The sequence below is a fragment of the Mandrillus leucophaeus genome, unplaced genomic scaffold, assembly GCF_000951045.1.
Source record: "Mandrillus leucophaeus isolate KB7577 unplaced genomic scaffold, Mleu.le_1.0 Scaffold1, whole genome shotgun sequence".
In the NCBI taxonomy this organism is placed as follows: domain Eukaryota; kingdom Metazoa; phylum Chordata; class Mammalia; order Primates; family Cercopithecidae; genus Mandrillus; species Mandrillus leucophaeus.
This window is the reverse complement of record NW_012098097.1, coordinates 594561-610832: the sequence shown is the minus strand read 5'-3', so window position 1 is coordinate 610832 and position 16272 is coordinate 594561. Positions and strand designations below refer to the sequence as shown.

At 47.2% G+C, this 16272-nt stretch overlaps 1 protein-coding gene across 2 annotated transcripts in view; it reads right to left on the bottom strand.

Annotated features, from left to right (window-relative positions):
* Positions 1–15739, bottom strand: part of ARSG (arylsulfatase G) — a 146610-nt gene extending 130871 nt beyond the window's left edge. For both annotated transcript variants that reach the window (XM_011975838.1, XM_011975140.1), the window contains exon 1: positions 14979–15739. In XM_011975838.1, coding sequence (XP_011831228.1) covers positions 14979–15196 — 218 coding nt within the window. In that variant the 5' untranslated portion in view covers positions 15197–15739. The remainder of the gene's footprint in view (positions 1–14978) is intronic.
* Between the last annotated feature and the right edge of the window lie 533 nt (positions 15740–16272).

The following is a 16272-nucleotide window of genomic DNA, read 5'->3' as shown; positions in this document are numbered from 1 at the left end:
TAGCTGGGATTACAGGCACATGCCACCACACCTGGCTAATTTTTGTATTTTTAGTAGAGACAGGGTTTCGCCATGTTGGCCAGGCTGGTCTCGAACTCCTGACCTCAGGTGATCCACCTGATTCGGCCTCCCAAAGTGCTGGGATTACAGGCATGAGCTACGGGGCCCAGCCTGTGGACTGCCCTTTGATAGTGGGTCTGGGATACTCAAAGGCTGTTGAGCCACCATTTCCTCTTGCCTGGTTCCATGGACTGAATGTTTGTGTCCCTCCAAAATTCATATGTGGAAACCCGAATCCCCAGTGTGTCCATATGTGGACACAGGCCTTTAGGCGATAATTAGATTTAGATAAGGTAATGAGGGTTCCATCAGCTTCCATGAGGAGGTAAGTGCATTTGTGAAAAGAGGGCTTGGCTGGATGTGGTGGCTCACACCTATAATCCCAGCATTTTGGGAAGGAATGCTTGAGCCCAGGAGTTCAAAATCAGCCTGGGCAACATAGCAAGAGCTTTCTTTACAATAATAATGATTCATTAATTAATAAGAGGGTTCTTTCTCTCTCTCTCATTAAGTATGTTTATGGCTTCGGGGTAATGTCAAGTTAATGTGAGTCCTTTTCCTAGTTCTCATTGACTTCTAAGACCTAGAATTTATAAATTAGAGTCTACCAGTGACTCAAACTATCTGAACTTCATTTTACTCAAATGTAAGTGAGGATAATAATGATAATCTTATAAAATCCCTGCAAGGATCTAATGAGAGAATTTATAAATCACATTGATAGGATATGGCACCAAGTAGATGCTCATTCGAAATCTGTTCACTCCAAAAAAAAAAAAGAAGAAAAAAAAGAAATCAGTTCTCCTTTCAGACCCTTCATGTGTTCCAATAATTAGGATGATAACATCAGAGAGAGAGAGAGAGAGCCCTCTCTTATTAATTTATTATTATTAATATTGTAGAGATGGGGTCTTGCTGTGTTGGCCAGGCTGGTCTTGAACTGTATTCTCCTTGTGAGAATACAGCAAGAAGGGGGCCATCTGCAAGCGGGGAAGACAGCCCTCACCAAAACCTTACCATGCTAGTACCCTGATGTTGGACTCCCAGCCTCCAGAATTGTGAGATATAAACATTTATTGTTTACGCCATACAGTCTATTGTATTTGTTACAGCAACCCCAGCTGACTAATATGGCTGGCCAGTGCCAAAAATACACTGCCTGAATGTTATTCCTGCTTGCCCAATTTTAATGATGGCCCTCAATGTAATCTCCCCTTGGACTTGTTAATGTCCTCATCTTGGGAACAGCTATCTTAATTTCTTTTTTTTTTTTTTTTTTTTTTTTTCTTGAGACGGAGTCTCACTCTATCGCCAAGCTGGAGTGCAGTGGCGCAATCTTGGCTCACTGCAACCTCTGCCTCCCAGGTTCAAGCGATTCTCCTGCCTCAGAATCCCAAGTAGCTGGGACTACAGGCGCGCACCACCATGCCCAGCTAATTTTTGTATTTTTAGTAGAGACAGGGTTGGCCAGGATGGTCTCGATCTCTTGACCTTGTGATCCGCCTGGTCAGCCTTCCAGAGTGCTGGGATTACAGGCATGAGCCACCGCACCCAGCCAGCTATCGTACATTTCTACAGCAGGATGCAGTTTTGAGTTCCTTTGCCGGGTATAGGTTCCATGAGATGGGGCTTAGAGTTGCGACTCCAGCCCCAAGCACAGCACCTTGGTGGGGCAGCACTGCCCCAGCAATATCTAGTGAACAAACAAAACTTGGAGAAACTCAGGTGGTTTGATTGGAAAAAACATGTCAGTTCATTTTTCATGTAATCACTTAAGCGGATGCTTTCAGGGCTCAATGCCTTCCCCACTGTGTGTTAAAGTTCATAGCTTAACTCTCAGAAACAATCTCGTTTCCTCTATTTGCAATTCTTTGGAGAGGCTGTACCCACCCCAAAAAATGCAGCTTTATGAACTGGCCTGCACGTCACCTTTTTCCCCCTTCCTGGCCACTGTCTCCATTTAGTGGGACTAATTAATAAGCAATAAAATGACCTTGTTATTTGGAAAGCTTTCTTTTCTCCCAAGTCTATCTGGGCAGGCTCAGGCCAGTTCACCATCAGGGGTCCTAATTAAAGTCTGAAAATACATTGTAAAGCAAAGCTGGAAATACAGAGCCAGACATTACAGCAGCCTGTTAACAAGAAAATCAACGCAAATTAAGACACAGCCAGACAGAAACCAAAGCAACTTGCCATTGCATAAATTACGTGTATTAGAATCAGGGAACACTAGCACTAGAAAGGCTGCCACAAAAGCCCCAGAGAGACATAACGTCGCAAAGTTAAGCGTGTCCAGCCTTCATTTACAAGGAATTTAAAATAGATGATGAGGCGTTCTGTGGCAACTCTCTACATTGCTATGTGACTGGAATAAAAACTGTCCTTGCTCCATTCATAATTTAAAGGCATGGACGTGAAAATAGGTTTTTAAAATCTTTTGCTGTGGCCTCTGTGTGTAGAGGGACAGGGTTGGGAGATGGGAACTGGAAAGTAGCTGAAGCAAAACTTAGAGAACCAGCTCAGCCCGGCCTCCACATTGCCTTCTGTTAAATGGGAACACGGCTGACTTATTCCTCAGAAGGTTGTCAAGTGAGATCATTGAGATCACAGATACGCAGGCCCTTTGTAAGCTACAAGCAAATGTGGCAGCCAATAGTGAACTTCTCGCTTTTCATCTACTCATTCATTCATTCATCCATTTATACTCTTGTTCTTTTGGTTTCTCTTTTTTTTTTTTTTTTGAGATGGGGTCTTGCTATGTTGTCCAGGCTGGAGTGCAGTGACTATTTACAGGAGCAAGAATAGTGCACTGCAGCCTCAAATTCCTGGGCTCAAGCAATCCTCCTGTCTCAGCCTCCTGGGTGGCCTCCCAAGTAGCCACCACATGTCACCACATCCAGCCTCTTGTCCTTTTCCAGAAAGGATTCCTGGCAGCTGAGCTTGCTTATGGTCATTGGCAAATTTCTCCTTTCCTTTTCACAATTTCGTATATATATGCACATTCACATTCAAGGAAGCACACACACAAGGTATATGACAATGCAACATACACACAGGCATCTATGCACCTCCTGAACCTGACATCTCTCTCCATTGCCACAATTCTGAGTCAAGCCATCCTGGCGATCCCTGCAACATGACCCCTGCCCTTCCAGCCACCTGTGTGGGCCATCCTGGTAAACTGGAACATCCCATCTCAAATGCAGGGGGACGACTTCAGTCATTCAGGATCCCCACAGCTTGCAGGATCATGTCCAATCCTGTAAACATGTACACGACACACGGTACCAGATGCCCAGTCCCTCCATCCAGCCTCACGCTCCCAGCCCTGCCATACTCAACTGCTAGAATGCAACACCCCCTGGAGAGCGAGGGTTTTTGGTTGTCTGGATCACAGCTGTGTTCCCAGCACCTGGGACAGTGCTCCGAGGGAGGCCCGAGGAATCAGGTCTGGGTCTTTGCTCTTGCCTTCCCTTCTGCCTACAACACTCTCCTCTCCCTTTATTTTAAGCCTCAGCATTCAAGTCTTAACAGATAATCTTTATTGATGACCTCCTGACTCTGCTCTAGAGAAATGACATTTCTCTTCCTGTAGCCCCACGGCACCTTTTTTTTTTTTTTTTTTTTTTTGAGACGGAGTCTTGTTCTGTCACCTAAGCCAGAGCGCAGTGGCATGATCTCGGCTCACTGCAACCTCCACCTCCAGGGTTCTAAGCGATTCTCCTGCCTCAGCCTCCCGAGTAGCTGCGACTACAGGCACACGCCACCACGCCCAACTAATTTCTTCCGTATTTTAGTAGAGATGGGGTTTCACCGTGTTGCCCAGGCTGGTCTCAAACTCCTGGGCTCAGGCAATCTGCCCTCCTCAGCCTCCCAAAGTGTTAGGATTATAGGCATCAGCCACTGCACCCGGTCATGGCACTATCTTTAACAGGATTCCTCACTGCAAGCTTTATCACCGAAAGCATGAGAAGCCCAGCAAGGCGCCTTTCTCTTTCTTGACTGAGACCAATCTATAAGTGATATGCTAGTTGTATCCCCTAAGCTGTCAATTCGGATGCATCCATCTCAGGTTATAAAAGCACGGAAGTAGGAGATATGGCAGGAGTCTCCACTCTCACAACACACTACCCTCCTGCATTGTAATGGCTGGTTTTCTTGTCTTTATTTGCCATGAGGCTATCGGTCCCCTAAGGGCAGAGCTGGCTAGGGTCTCCCAGCATTTATCTCATGTCCTCCTCTTCGTAGAGATTCACTGTTGAATGACTGTATTTGGGAGGCTTAAAAGAGGAACTATTAATAGCAATTGGACAGGCTACTTTGAACTTGCAGTTGGTTAAGCAGGCTGGCACCAAGGCCCCACTGGTTAATATTTCAGTTCCTTTTCTTTTCTCTAAGATTGGCTACCATCTAGGTCATTGTGTTCCTGCCTGTCCCCATCTATTAAACAGAGCCATGAGGTAAAAACCTGAAGTCCCTTTTGTTCAGCACGTACCTGGCCCCAGTTGAAAGGTGGGCATGACATGATGTTGATGTCCATTTGACCTATTTACCCAAGTGCAAAAATACAAAGTGGCCTGTCCCACCACGCTGAGAGCTTACAAAGAGAAGTCAGGATGGGACCTCCCAAAGCTGGCATCTCAGAGATAATGGTGAAGGTCACAGGACAAGAGGATTTCTCCCCAGTGAGGGTCCTCCCAACCCCGAATCTGAGTTACTGTCAGGGATAGGAATACAGCTGAAAAGGAATTACCTGAAAGAGGAAGGGTCCTTCTCTCTCTAATATTGGTCTTGTTTAGAATGTCCTTTCTGCCCTCGTCCCCATACTGTCCAACAGACATCAAGACCTCGTCGCAATCCCCTGCCGTGTGACTGCCGACCCGGTTTGCATCTTCCATTAGGTTACTGCCAAATCCCCAAGGCAGCAGGGTGGCTAAGAAAAAGAGGTCGGAGAGGTAACAGGGTGCATGAACTCTTGCAAAAAGCCAATTCTGAGAACACAAATCAAGCCAAGTGCTCAACTAAATTGACAGTTCAATTCATTGCTCACTGAGGCCCGTTTTAGAAACAGCCTCAAGTCCCTGGGAGCCCCTGACCTTCCTGTGGCGAATATTGATCTTTGATTCCTAGCTAAGCCACTGCCTGTAACTCCTAGCAGCAGCAGCATTGACGTGACTCCAAGTTAAACCAGGGGTAGAGAAGGGGGAAAGCAGAGAAGAAACGAGATCAAGGTGCAAAGTTAACATATTGCAAATCAACGTCCATAAGTAACACAATTACGGTGTGCTGTCACCTGCACCTCTGAGTCAGCCTGGCAGACAGTTCAAGTAAGTGGAAAGTATCTGGGCTCCGCTGCCTGTGACCACCTCTCGCTCACGATCACTGGCCATCCTCCTTCTCTCTCCCAAGAGACCTGTGAGTCATTAGGTGCCCAGGAGCTCAAATCCCCATTTCGAAATCCTAGGCCATTGCCTGAATCCAGCCACCTGCCAGGAGTCATATGCAAGGTACTTCCCAGCCTGAGAATTTTCAAGAAATAGCGTCACTTGTTTACATCACAGGTGAGACCAGCACTGGCTTTCCCTGGGTCTGAGATGTGCTGTCAGCAAGAACCAAACTACTGTTGTATCATCAGGGTTATTCACTGAGCTCTCAGAGTTATCTTAAATATTTCCAGACTGCATGAGGAGCTGAAAAAGATGCCAACAGAATGCGTTTGTCCTCTTCTCTTTTTTAAACCATGAGCAATTCATCCCTCTGTCCCCTATTGTAATACAAATTGCTTTTCATCTCCCGTTTTAATTGCTTCCCCCCCCCCCCACCCCGCCCCGAGACAGAGTCTCGCTCTTGTCACCCAGGCTGGAGTGCAAAGGCACAATCTCAGCTCACTGCAACCTCCACCTCCCGGGTTCAAGAGATTCTCCTGCTTCAGCCTCCTGAGTAGCTGGGATTACAGGCACCCGCCACCATGCCTGGCTAATTTTTGTATTTTTAGTAGAGACGGGGTTTCACCACATTGGCCAGGCTGGTCTTGAACTCCTGACCTCAGGTGATCCGCCAGCCTTGGCCTCCCAAAGTGCTGGGATTACAGGTGTAAGCCGCTGTGCCTGGCCAATTGCTTAAAATTTTTAAGTTTTAGCTGATTACTAAGTCCCTGACATTTTCACTTAAATTTCATTTCAATTATCTTCTGGCTATCTTATCATTTTTAAACTGGTAAGTGTCCAACAGCATAGCCTAGCTCAGATCTGCAAAGGACATTGGCAAAATGACATCCCACAAGGTCAAGGGCAAAATAGGTTGGCTGCTTAACCTACTGACATGTGCAAGGGGACCTGGGCCTTGCGGTGCATACATGAGCAATCTCTCAACACTGGGGAGCCCTGAACAACAACGCCCTCTGATAAAGCGATGTCTGCTAATTTGCGGTAGCTTTGGGTTTTTCACATACAAATAAAAAAAAAAGTTCATCATTATTTTTCATGTGGCCAGTCTCTAAGCTAGCAAACCCACAAACGAGATAATCTACCCACACATGGCAGAGAGCTGATTATAATAGTAAAAATGCTTCATGTCTCTCGGCCTCAGTTTCTCCCTAAGGGATATGGTGACATGAATGCTCTCTGACCTGGGCTACTCTAAATAGGCTTAAGCCTGTGGGATTTTAGGCCATCATCCCTATTTTATCTCCATGTAGATGGCGTTTAGAAGTCTGAAAAGGGATACCAAAATACGAAGGCACTGAAAGATTCTGCTTTTCTTCCCCCAAAGATTCCTTTTTTCCTTTAACAAATAATGACATCATAATTGTGGTATGGATGGTGCTCTTTCTGTGCACAAAATGGGCAAATCACATCTCCTGTAGCCAGGCTAAGAACAAACAAAAAACGAATAGCGTGCGCTGGCCACAAACTAAAAGGGAAATGTTACTGAGACCTTTAGGTGTTGACTTGGGGATTTGGTCTAGGAATGAGAAGAAACAAGCAGATTCTAAGTCCTACAGCTCAGCCTGGGGAAGGGTGAGAGTCTGGGAATAGACCGAGCCAGGTGCTTTTGGAACAGAAGCTGAGAAAACAGGCCTCACCCTCCAGCCAGAGGACGGCAGGATGAACGGGGAGCAGGGCCGGTGTCATAGGGAATCATTAAGTGCTAGCACCCATCAAGCACCAATACATGCCAGGGACCCTTTTGCTGCCTTATATGATCTTATTTCCTCCTCACAATAGTCCTGTAATGTAGGTGTTATTATTTTCCCATTGCAGAGATGAGCAAACTAAGGCCCAGCAAGGTTTAGTAACTAGCCCAGCGTCCCAAAGCTAGCATGTAACAGACCCAGGCAGTCTAGTTCCAGCTCTCATGCTCGGGTTAGCCCATGTGTGCACACCTAGAAGTTTAGATCCAGGAGTCCAAGTACGTGAACAATTATTGTTTGAGCACCTACCATGTGCCAGGCATTGTTTTAGCCACTGAAGACATAAATAAGACAGATAAGGAGGCTCCTATAAGAAGGTGATATTCCAGTGGGAAAGACAGGCAATACAGAAGTAAACAAAGAAGATCATTTGAACAGTGACACAGGTCATGACACAGAACAGGAGAATGGGTAGGAGACGTGCATGGGGAAGGAAGGCAATGTTGGAGAGAGTGGTCAGGAAAGGCCTCTCTGAGGAGATGGTATTTGAGTGGAGGCCAGAAGGATGAGAAGGGATCAGCAGCTTGAAGCCTAAGAAGAGAGCTTGCCAATAAGGGGTAACAGCCAGTGCAAAGCCCCTGAGGCAGGGAAAAGCATATGCTCAAGGAACAGAAACAAGTGCAATGTGAGGAACATGAGGAGAGGGTTGGAGATGAAGCGGGAGTGGGCGGGATAAGATCACAGGTGCCTGAAACTGCAGCCATCACACATCCCCAGCTGGGTGAGCCTCCGGAACAATGGTTACATCAACCATTTTGATGACTGACATCTAAATCCCATTTCTGGCCAGGTGCAGTGGCTCACGCCTGTAATCCCAGCACTTTGGGAGGCTGAGGCGGGTGGATCACCTGAGGTCGAGTTCAAGACCAGCCTAGCCAACACGGTGAAATGCTGTCTCTGCTAAAAATACAAAAATTAGCCAGGTGTGTGGCACACACTTGTAGTCCCAGCTACTCGAGAGGCTAAGGCAGGAGAATCACTTGAACCCAGGAGGCAGAGGTTGCAATGAGCCAAGATCACATCACTGTACTCCAGCCTAGGCAACAGAGCAAGACTTCGTCTCAAAATAAATACATACATACATACATAGATACATAGATACATAAATAAATAAAATACAATCCCATTTCTCAGGTTGTCTCTTATGCTTGGACAGCACAAAAATCCTTCATTAGCACCAAAGGGAGAAAAAAATGATGAGATTCCAATCTTTTTTTTTTTTTTTTTTGAGACAGGGTTTCACTCTGTCACCCAGGCTGGAGTGCAGTGACGCGATCATAGCTCACTGTGGCCTCAACCTCCTGGGCTCAAGCGATCCTTCCAACTCAGCCTCCAGAGTAGGTAGGACCATGCCCAGCTAATTTATTGATTTTTTTGTAGAGATGAAGTCTTGCTATATGGCCCAGGCTGCTCTCAAACTCCTGAGCTCAAGCAATCCTTCCACCTCGATCTCCCAAAGTACTGGAATTACAGGTGTGAATCACCACGCCTGCCCTCCTCCTCTTTGACAGCCATATGGCAAAGCTGGCCAAATCTTGATGGATTCTCTTTGGTAATTCCCCAATTCTGCCCAGTCCTGAAAGAATAAGGCTCTGGAATGAGGAAATCTGAGTTTGAATGCCGGCTTGGCCACTCACCAACTCTGGGCGTGTTATTTAACCTCAATTTCCTTATCTGAGGTATAAGAGAAAAAGTAGGGTGGTACCAAGAATTAACCAGGGTAATGCCTAGAGCCTGGCACCTTGCAAGAGCCTGGTAAGGGTTAGTGATTGTTGCAGCTGTTGTGTTGATTGAAATAAAGGTGTGGTCCCGGCGCACAGCCAGCATAGGGATTACCAGGAATTTGTCACTGGAACTCCACCCCATCCTTCCAAGTTTTGTCATTGGACCTTTTATCACACAGATTAGCCAATTCACACTGACATTACATATGGACATTTCTAGTAACAGTAACAAAAATAACCACAGCTAACATAGAACCCTATCCATTGCATGCTAGGCTCTATGCTGCTTACATAGATTACTTTTTTTTTTTTTTAATGAGACACTCTGTAGCCCAGGCTAGAGTACAACGGCATGATAATAGCTCACTGCAGCCTCGAACTCCTGGCATCAAGGGATCCGCCTGCCTCAGCCTCTGGAGCAGCTGGGATCACACACATGCCACACCACACCTGGTTTATGGATTGCTTTTTTTTTTTTTTTTGAGATGGAGTCTTGCTCTGTTGCTCAGGCTGGAGTACAATGGCGTGATGTCGGCTCACTGCAACCTCTGCCTCCTGGGTTCAAATGATTCTCCTGCCTCAGTCTCCTGAGTAGCCGGGATTACAGGCATGTGCCACCATGCCCGGCTAATTTTGTATTTTTAATAGAGTTGGGGTTTCTCCATGTTGGTCAGGCTGGTCTCGAATTCCCGACCTCAGGTGATCTGCCCACCTCGGCCCCCCAAAGTGCTGGGATTACAGGCATGAGCCACTGTGCCCAGCCCAGATTACTTAATTTAACCCTCACAACATCCTGTGAGGTAGGGGTGCTACCATTGTCCCCACTTACAGAAGAGGAAAACAAAACTCCAAGGGACGATGCAGCTTGCCCAGCTCACAGCTCACAAATAGGAAGTGGCAGAGCTGGGATCTGAGCTCAAACTGTCTGGCTCCTGCCCTCTTAAGCATGACATTTAGTCTTCAATACAACAGATACTGACTGACCACCTACTACATTACAGACTGCATTAGAAGCGGAGGAAAAAGAGATATGTAGGCCAGGCACGGTGGCTCATTCTTGTCATCCCAGCACTTTGGGAGGCCAAGGAGGGTGGATCCCTTGAAGTCAGGAGTTCGAGACCAGTTTGGCCAACATGGCAAAACTCCATCTCTACTAAAAGTACAAAAACCAGCCAGGCGTGGTGGCGGGTGCCTGTAATCCCAGCTGCTCAGGAGGCTGAGGCAAGAGAATCACTTGAACCCAGGAAGCAGAGGTTGCAGTGAGCCAAGATTGCACCACTGCACTCCATCCTGGGCGACAGAGTGAAACTGTCTCAAAAAAAAAAAAAAAAAGATATGTAATATGGCTAATTGTACCAGACTGAATAGTGTTCCCCTCAATTTCATATCAATCCAGAACCTGTGATGTGACCTTATTTGGAAATAGAGTCTTTGCAGATGTCATCAAGTTAAGACGAGGTCATACTGGAGTAGGGTGGGCCTCCAATCCAATGACTGGTATTTTTATTAGAGGAGGGGAGTCTGGCCACTGGCATGACAGAACACCACGTAACAACAGAGGCAGAGATAGGAGTCCTCAAGCCCAGAACGCCAAGGATTCCAGCAGGCACCAGAATCCAGGAGAGAGGCAAGGAATGGATTCTCTGTCAGAGCCTTCAGTCGTAATGGATTTTGGACTTCTGGCTTTCCGAACTGTGAAAGGACAAAGTAATGTTTTTTTGTTTTTGTTTTCGTTTTTTTGAGATGGAGTCTCGCTCTGTCACCCAGGCTGGAGTGCAGTGGAGCCATCTCGGCTCCGCCTCCTGGGTTCATGCCATTCTCCTGCCTCAGCCTCCTGAGTAGCGGGACTACACGCGTGTACCAATACGCCCAGATAATTTCTGGATTTTTCGTAGAGATGGGGTTTCACCTTGTTAGCCAGGATGGTCTCGATCTCCTGACCTCGTGATCCGCCCGCCTCGGCCTCCCAAAGTGCTGGGATTATAGGTGTGAGCCACCGCACCCGGCCAGGAGAAAGTAATGTTTTAAGCTGTCCAGTTTGGAATAATTTGTTCCAGCAGTCCTAGAAAATTCATTTATTCACAAACAAAAAGGAGCCAATAGAACCGGGCATGGTGGCTTGAGCGTGCAGTCCCGGCTAGTCACCCCAGACCCTGTTGGGCATAAGAGTTTGTGTCTGAAAGTCACAGTTCCCCACTGGCCGTGAGTAGGCAGAGGGAGAAACCAGTGATGAATCAGTTCGTGGCCTCACAGGAAGCCCGGCTTTCCTGTCAACAAAGAAGAATGAAAAGCCGTCGACCTCAGGCCAGAGGGCTATCCACCTGGCCACTGTCACGAGGCTCAGAAGGAAAGAAACACTTTCATAAGGGGGTGGGGAGAAGGAGAGCCCGACGAACCACATTTGGCATCTGACCCCTGAGTCGCCCTTTCTGCTCAGAATGAGAGTGTGACGGTAGAGACAGCACATGAGAAAAAAAAAATGTGTGAGCTTCGAAAATCTCAGCTTAAATAATGGAACTAGTATTTCCTCACTAACCCGCTAGACACTGAAAGCAGAAGTTCCTAAGCATTTGGCAACCCAGGCCCTTTTGAGAATCTGGTAAATGCTAATGGATGGATGAACTCTCTCCCCAGAAAAATATTCCTATATGCAAAATTTGGGGTGACATTCCAGGGCATCTTGAGCTCCCAGAGCCCATTTATTGACAAACAAATGTTAACTGTCCACTACGTACCAGGTACTGTGCTACATGCTAGGACTATAAGCGGGAAAGAATAGATGAGGCATTTTTCTTCCTGAAGTCCAGAGCTAGGAGGGAGGTAAGTTTTCTGTGGCTGCCATAACAAATTACCACAAGCTATGTGGCTTAAAACAACAGTACAGGCCAGACATGGAGGCCCAGACCCATAATCCCAGCACTTTGGGAGGCCAACGCGAGTGGATCACTTGAGGTCAGGGGTTCGAGACTAGCCTGGCCAACATGGTGAAACCCCATCTCTACAAAAATACAAAAATTAGCCAGGCATGGTGGCAGATGCCTGTAATCCCAGCTACTCGGGAGGCTGAGGCTAGAGAATCGGTTGAACCTGGGAGATGGAGGTTACAGAGAGCCAAGATTGTACCACTGCACTCCAACCTGAGCAACAGAGCTAGACTCTGTCTTTAAAAATATATATATATATACAGTATAGGAGGCTAAAAGTCTGAAATGAAGATGTCAGCTGGGCTGGTACCTTCTGGAGGCTCTGAGGGAGAATCTGTTCCGTGTCTGTCTCCTGGTTCTGGTGGTTGCCGGCGGTCACTGGTGTTCCTGGCTTGTAGAGGCACGCCTCCAATCTCTGCCTCCATCTTCACGTCACCATCTCTCCGTGTGTCTCTGTGTCTTCTCCTCTTCTTACAAGGAAACGTCACTGGATTTAGGACCCACCCTAAATCGATTCTGAGATCATCGAGAGCCTTAACTCATAACATTTGCAAAGACCCTATTTCCAAATAAGGGCACATTCTGAGGCTCTGGATGGACATGAATTTAGGGAGCATGCTATTCAACCCAACGTAGTGGTCAGATGATTGAACAGCCACCATGGAAAGCAGCGAGGACCATCACAGAACACCCGAGGCATCCACGAACGCTTTCCTGAGGCCCTCGTGTACAACTGAGACCTACGTAGTGACTAGAAACTAACTAAACAGAGGAAGTGGAGAGTGCACCAGGATGAACCCATCACACAGATGAGGGGAGGGCTCACCCAAAGACCACTCAAGAGAGAGGGGGCGGTGAAGAAACCAGTTTGGGGTTTTGTTGGTTTTGTTTGCTTGTTTTGAGGCAGAGTCTCACTCTGTTGCCCAGGCTGGAATGCAGCAGTGCAATCTCAGCTCACTGCAACCTCCACCTCCCAGGTTCAAGCGATTCTCCTGTGCGCCACCACATCCGGTTAATTTTTGTATTTTCAGTAGAGATGGGGTTTCACCATGTTGGCCAGGCTGGTCTTGAACTCCTGTCCTCCAGGGATGTGCCCACCTTGGCCTCCCAAAGTGTTGGGATTACAGGCGTGAGCCACCGCGCCCAGCCAAACACCAGTGGTATGGGGTTTGAGTTTTATCCTTCGGGCTAAAAATGTCTTTGAAGGACTGGAAGAAGAAGAGTGTTTTTACAAAGTTCACCTTGATGGAGGTGAGGAAGAATTGGAGTGGGTGAGAACAGATGCAGAAACCGCCACCCACCAAGGGCGCATATCTCAGGAAAAGCATCAAGCTCTAGGATGCAAGTGGCCAAAATTTTGTGGAGATGCCCTATGCGTCATCCTAAGTGGTGAGCTGAAATGATTCCCCCCGAACCACACGGAGGAGTTTCGCCCAATGCAGACAGGATCCGAGCTGGACAATCAGACCAACGTTAGCCCAAGAAGAAAATCCTGAAGCCTGAAAGCTCTAACGCTTGTTCTCCATCTAAATGGGAAAAGGAGCTGGGTGTTTTAACAAAAATCTGCAATAGCTGTTTCCTAAACACTTCAACGCATCAGATGCATAGGCTCCTCTTTTGTGGTCCCTTAGAATTCAGTGTGCCTTAAACATAAGCCATGCCTCTCATAAATAAGTGAGTCACGTCTCCCACGCCTCACACACTCTCCGCTGCTCTTCAAAGGCCATCTCCTCCCTTGAAACCCCAGGTTGGATTCCACACCCTCGCCTCTGTTCTCCAAAACCTCTGGATGTTGGGGCTGGGTGCGGTGGCTCATGCCGGTAATCCCAGCATTTTGGGAGGCCAAGGTGGGCAGATCACCTGAGGTTAGGAGTTCGAGACCAGACTAACTAACATGGAGAAATCCCATCTCTACTAAAAATACAAAATTAGCTGGGCGTGGTGGCATGCACCTGTGATCCCAGCTACTTGGGAGGCTGAGGCAGGAGAATCGCTTGAACCCAGGAGGTGGAGGTTGTGGTGAGCCGAGACTGTGCCACTGCACTCCAGCCTGGGCAACAAGAGTGAAACTCCGTCTCAACAACAACAACAACAACAAAAATCTGGATGTGGGCTCAGAAGCAATCTGCTTATAATTCTTATTTCTCTTATTTCCCTTTCTTTACTTTTTTTTTTTTTTTTTTTTTGAGACAGTCTTGCTCTTGTTGCCCAAGCTGGAGTGCAGTGGTGCGATCTCAGCTCACTGCAACTTCCGCCTCCCGGGTTCAAGTGATTCTCCTGCCTCAGCCTCCCGAGTAGCTGGGATTACAGGTGCCTGCCACCGTGCCCGGCTAATTTTTGTATTTTTAGTAGAGACGGAGTTTCACTATGTTGGCCAGGCTAGTCTCCAACTCTTGACCTCAGGAGATTCGCCCACCTTGGCCTCCCAAAGTGCTGGGATTACAGGCGTGAGCCACTGCGCCCGGCCTATTTACTTATTTTTTAAGAGACAGAGTCTCACTCTGTCACCCACACTGGAGTGCAGTGGCACGATCAAAGCTCACTGCAGCCTTGAACTCCTGGGATCCAGTGATCCTCCCACTTCAGCCTCCCAAGTAGCTAGGATCACAGGAGTGTGCCACCACCGCTGGCTAACTTGCTTTTATTTTTTGTAGGAGTGGGATCTCGCCAGGTTGCCCAAGCTGGTCCCAAAATCATGGGCTCAGGTGAACCTCCTGCCTGAGCCTCCCCCAGCATTGGGATTACAGCCATGAGCCACTGCATCCAGCCGCTTACTTTCCTTTTAACCTGTCTCCTCTACCAGACAATGAATAACTTGAGGGCAAAAATGTTTTATCTTGTTCACCTCTGTATTCCTAGCACCTAACACATAATAAATGTTATTAGATAGATGGATGGGTGCTAGATGGCGGGATTTCTTCAGATGCTATGCTAGCTTCAAACCAAATTAATTGACAGATTAATTAAATCAGCATGGGTCCATCAATGACTCTTTAAGTGCTTTGCACGGCCCCTTCCCCTCTCAAGAATGGGAGTAAGACATCCAAAGACAGGTTGGCCTGGCATCTCAAGACTCACCTCATTCCCTCCGAAGCCATCTTATCAAGGTTGGCAGTGTCCTTTGTTTCTGCCCAGTTTGCTCCCAGGTCACCCCACCCCATGTCATCGGCCAAAATAATCACAAAGTTTGGCTTCCGGCCTCTTGTTTTCCCACTGATGCAAAAATCCACAAGAGGATAAAGAAATCCTGAGAAACTCACTCCCGCCAACAAAACCTTTAGAAAAAGCCAGCCCATGGTGGTTAAGGCAGGATTCCGATTGTCTGGAGCGACGGCAGCCACCACTAGAGACTTTTCTGACAGCTTCCTTTCTGCTGACTTTCAAAGCAGGAAGTCTCTGGGGAGCAGAGGTGGCGTATGCAAGAAGATGCTGGTGGCAGCGGTGATGGCGGTGATAACGGCTATAGGAGTGTTGGGGGCGACAGAAAGGAGGCCCCCATCTGGAATCCTAATTCAAAAGAATCAGGAAATGTGCAATCCCTAATTTGGCTTGATCTTCTATGGTCAGTGTTTCCTCACTGCAGCTCAGTAAAATGACTGGTTGTGTTCAATAATCAGACATCAATGTCAATAACTGCTCTTTGGCCACTAAGAAAGTGACCCTTCTGTATTCAGGGCTGTAGAGCCACAGCACAGGCCTTACATCTGTCTGGGACTCCATCTGGTGACTACAGGATGAGTTCTCGCATCTGCAGAACACCTGGATGTTCTAGAAGCCACAGTCAGCCCCGAATAAGTTTCTGAGTTCCAGATGGTTGAGGGCTTCATGTTTCTGTAAGGTTTCCTGAAAGAACAAAAATTGACAAGAAAACAGAGTTAAAACTGCCAGTGCAGCTGTGTTTTACTCAGTAGCTTAGGAAATAATCACTTTTCCATGCCAACAGATGTTTTTATTCAGATATTTAACTGATTCATCTGTTTCTCCACCTGAAAAATAGTGATGATAATAATACTCGCCATGGACCTGTAGTGACAGGGTTGGAAGTAACATTAGAGATGATCTCTGCCAGCCCACTCACTGTATAGATGAGGATATTGAGGCCCAGTGTTCTGGGTGGGACCAGGACCAGCCCCCAATGCTGCTAAATCCCAGTGTGCCACTGAGAATTCTAGAAGGAGAGGTAAGACCCTTATTACCAAGACATGGTTATTTGTAACAGTCATGCTATAACCTAATGCTTCTACATTAAAAAAAAAAAAAAATTGGAGACAGGGTCTTGCTACGTTGCCTAGGCCAGTCTTGAACTCCTGGCTCCAGTGATCCTCTTGCCTCAACCTCCCACATAGCTGGGATTATAGGCATGTGCCACCAT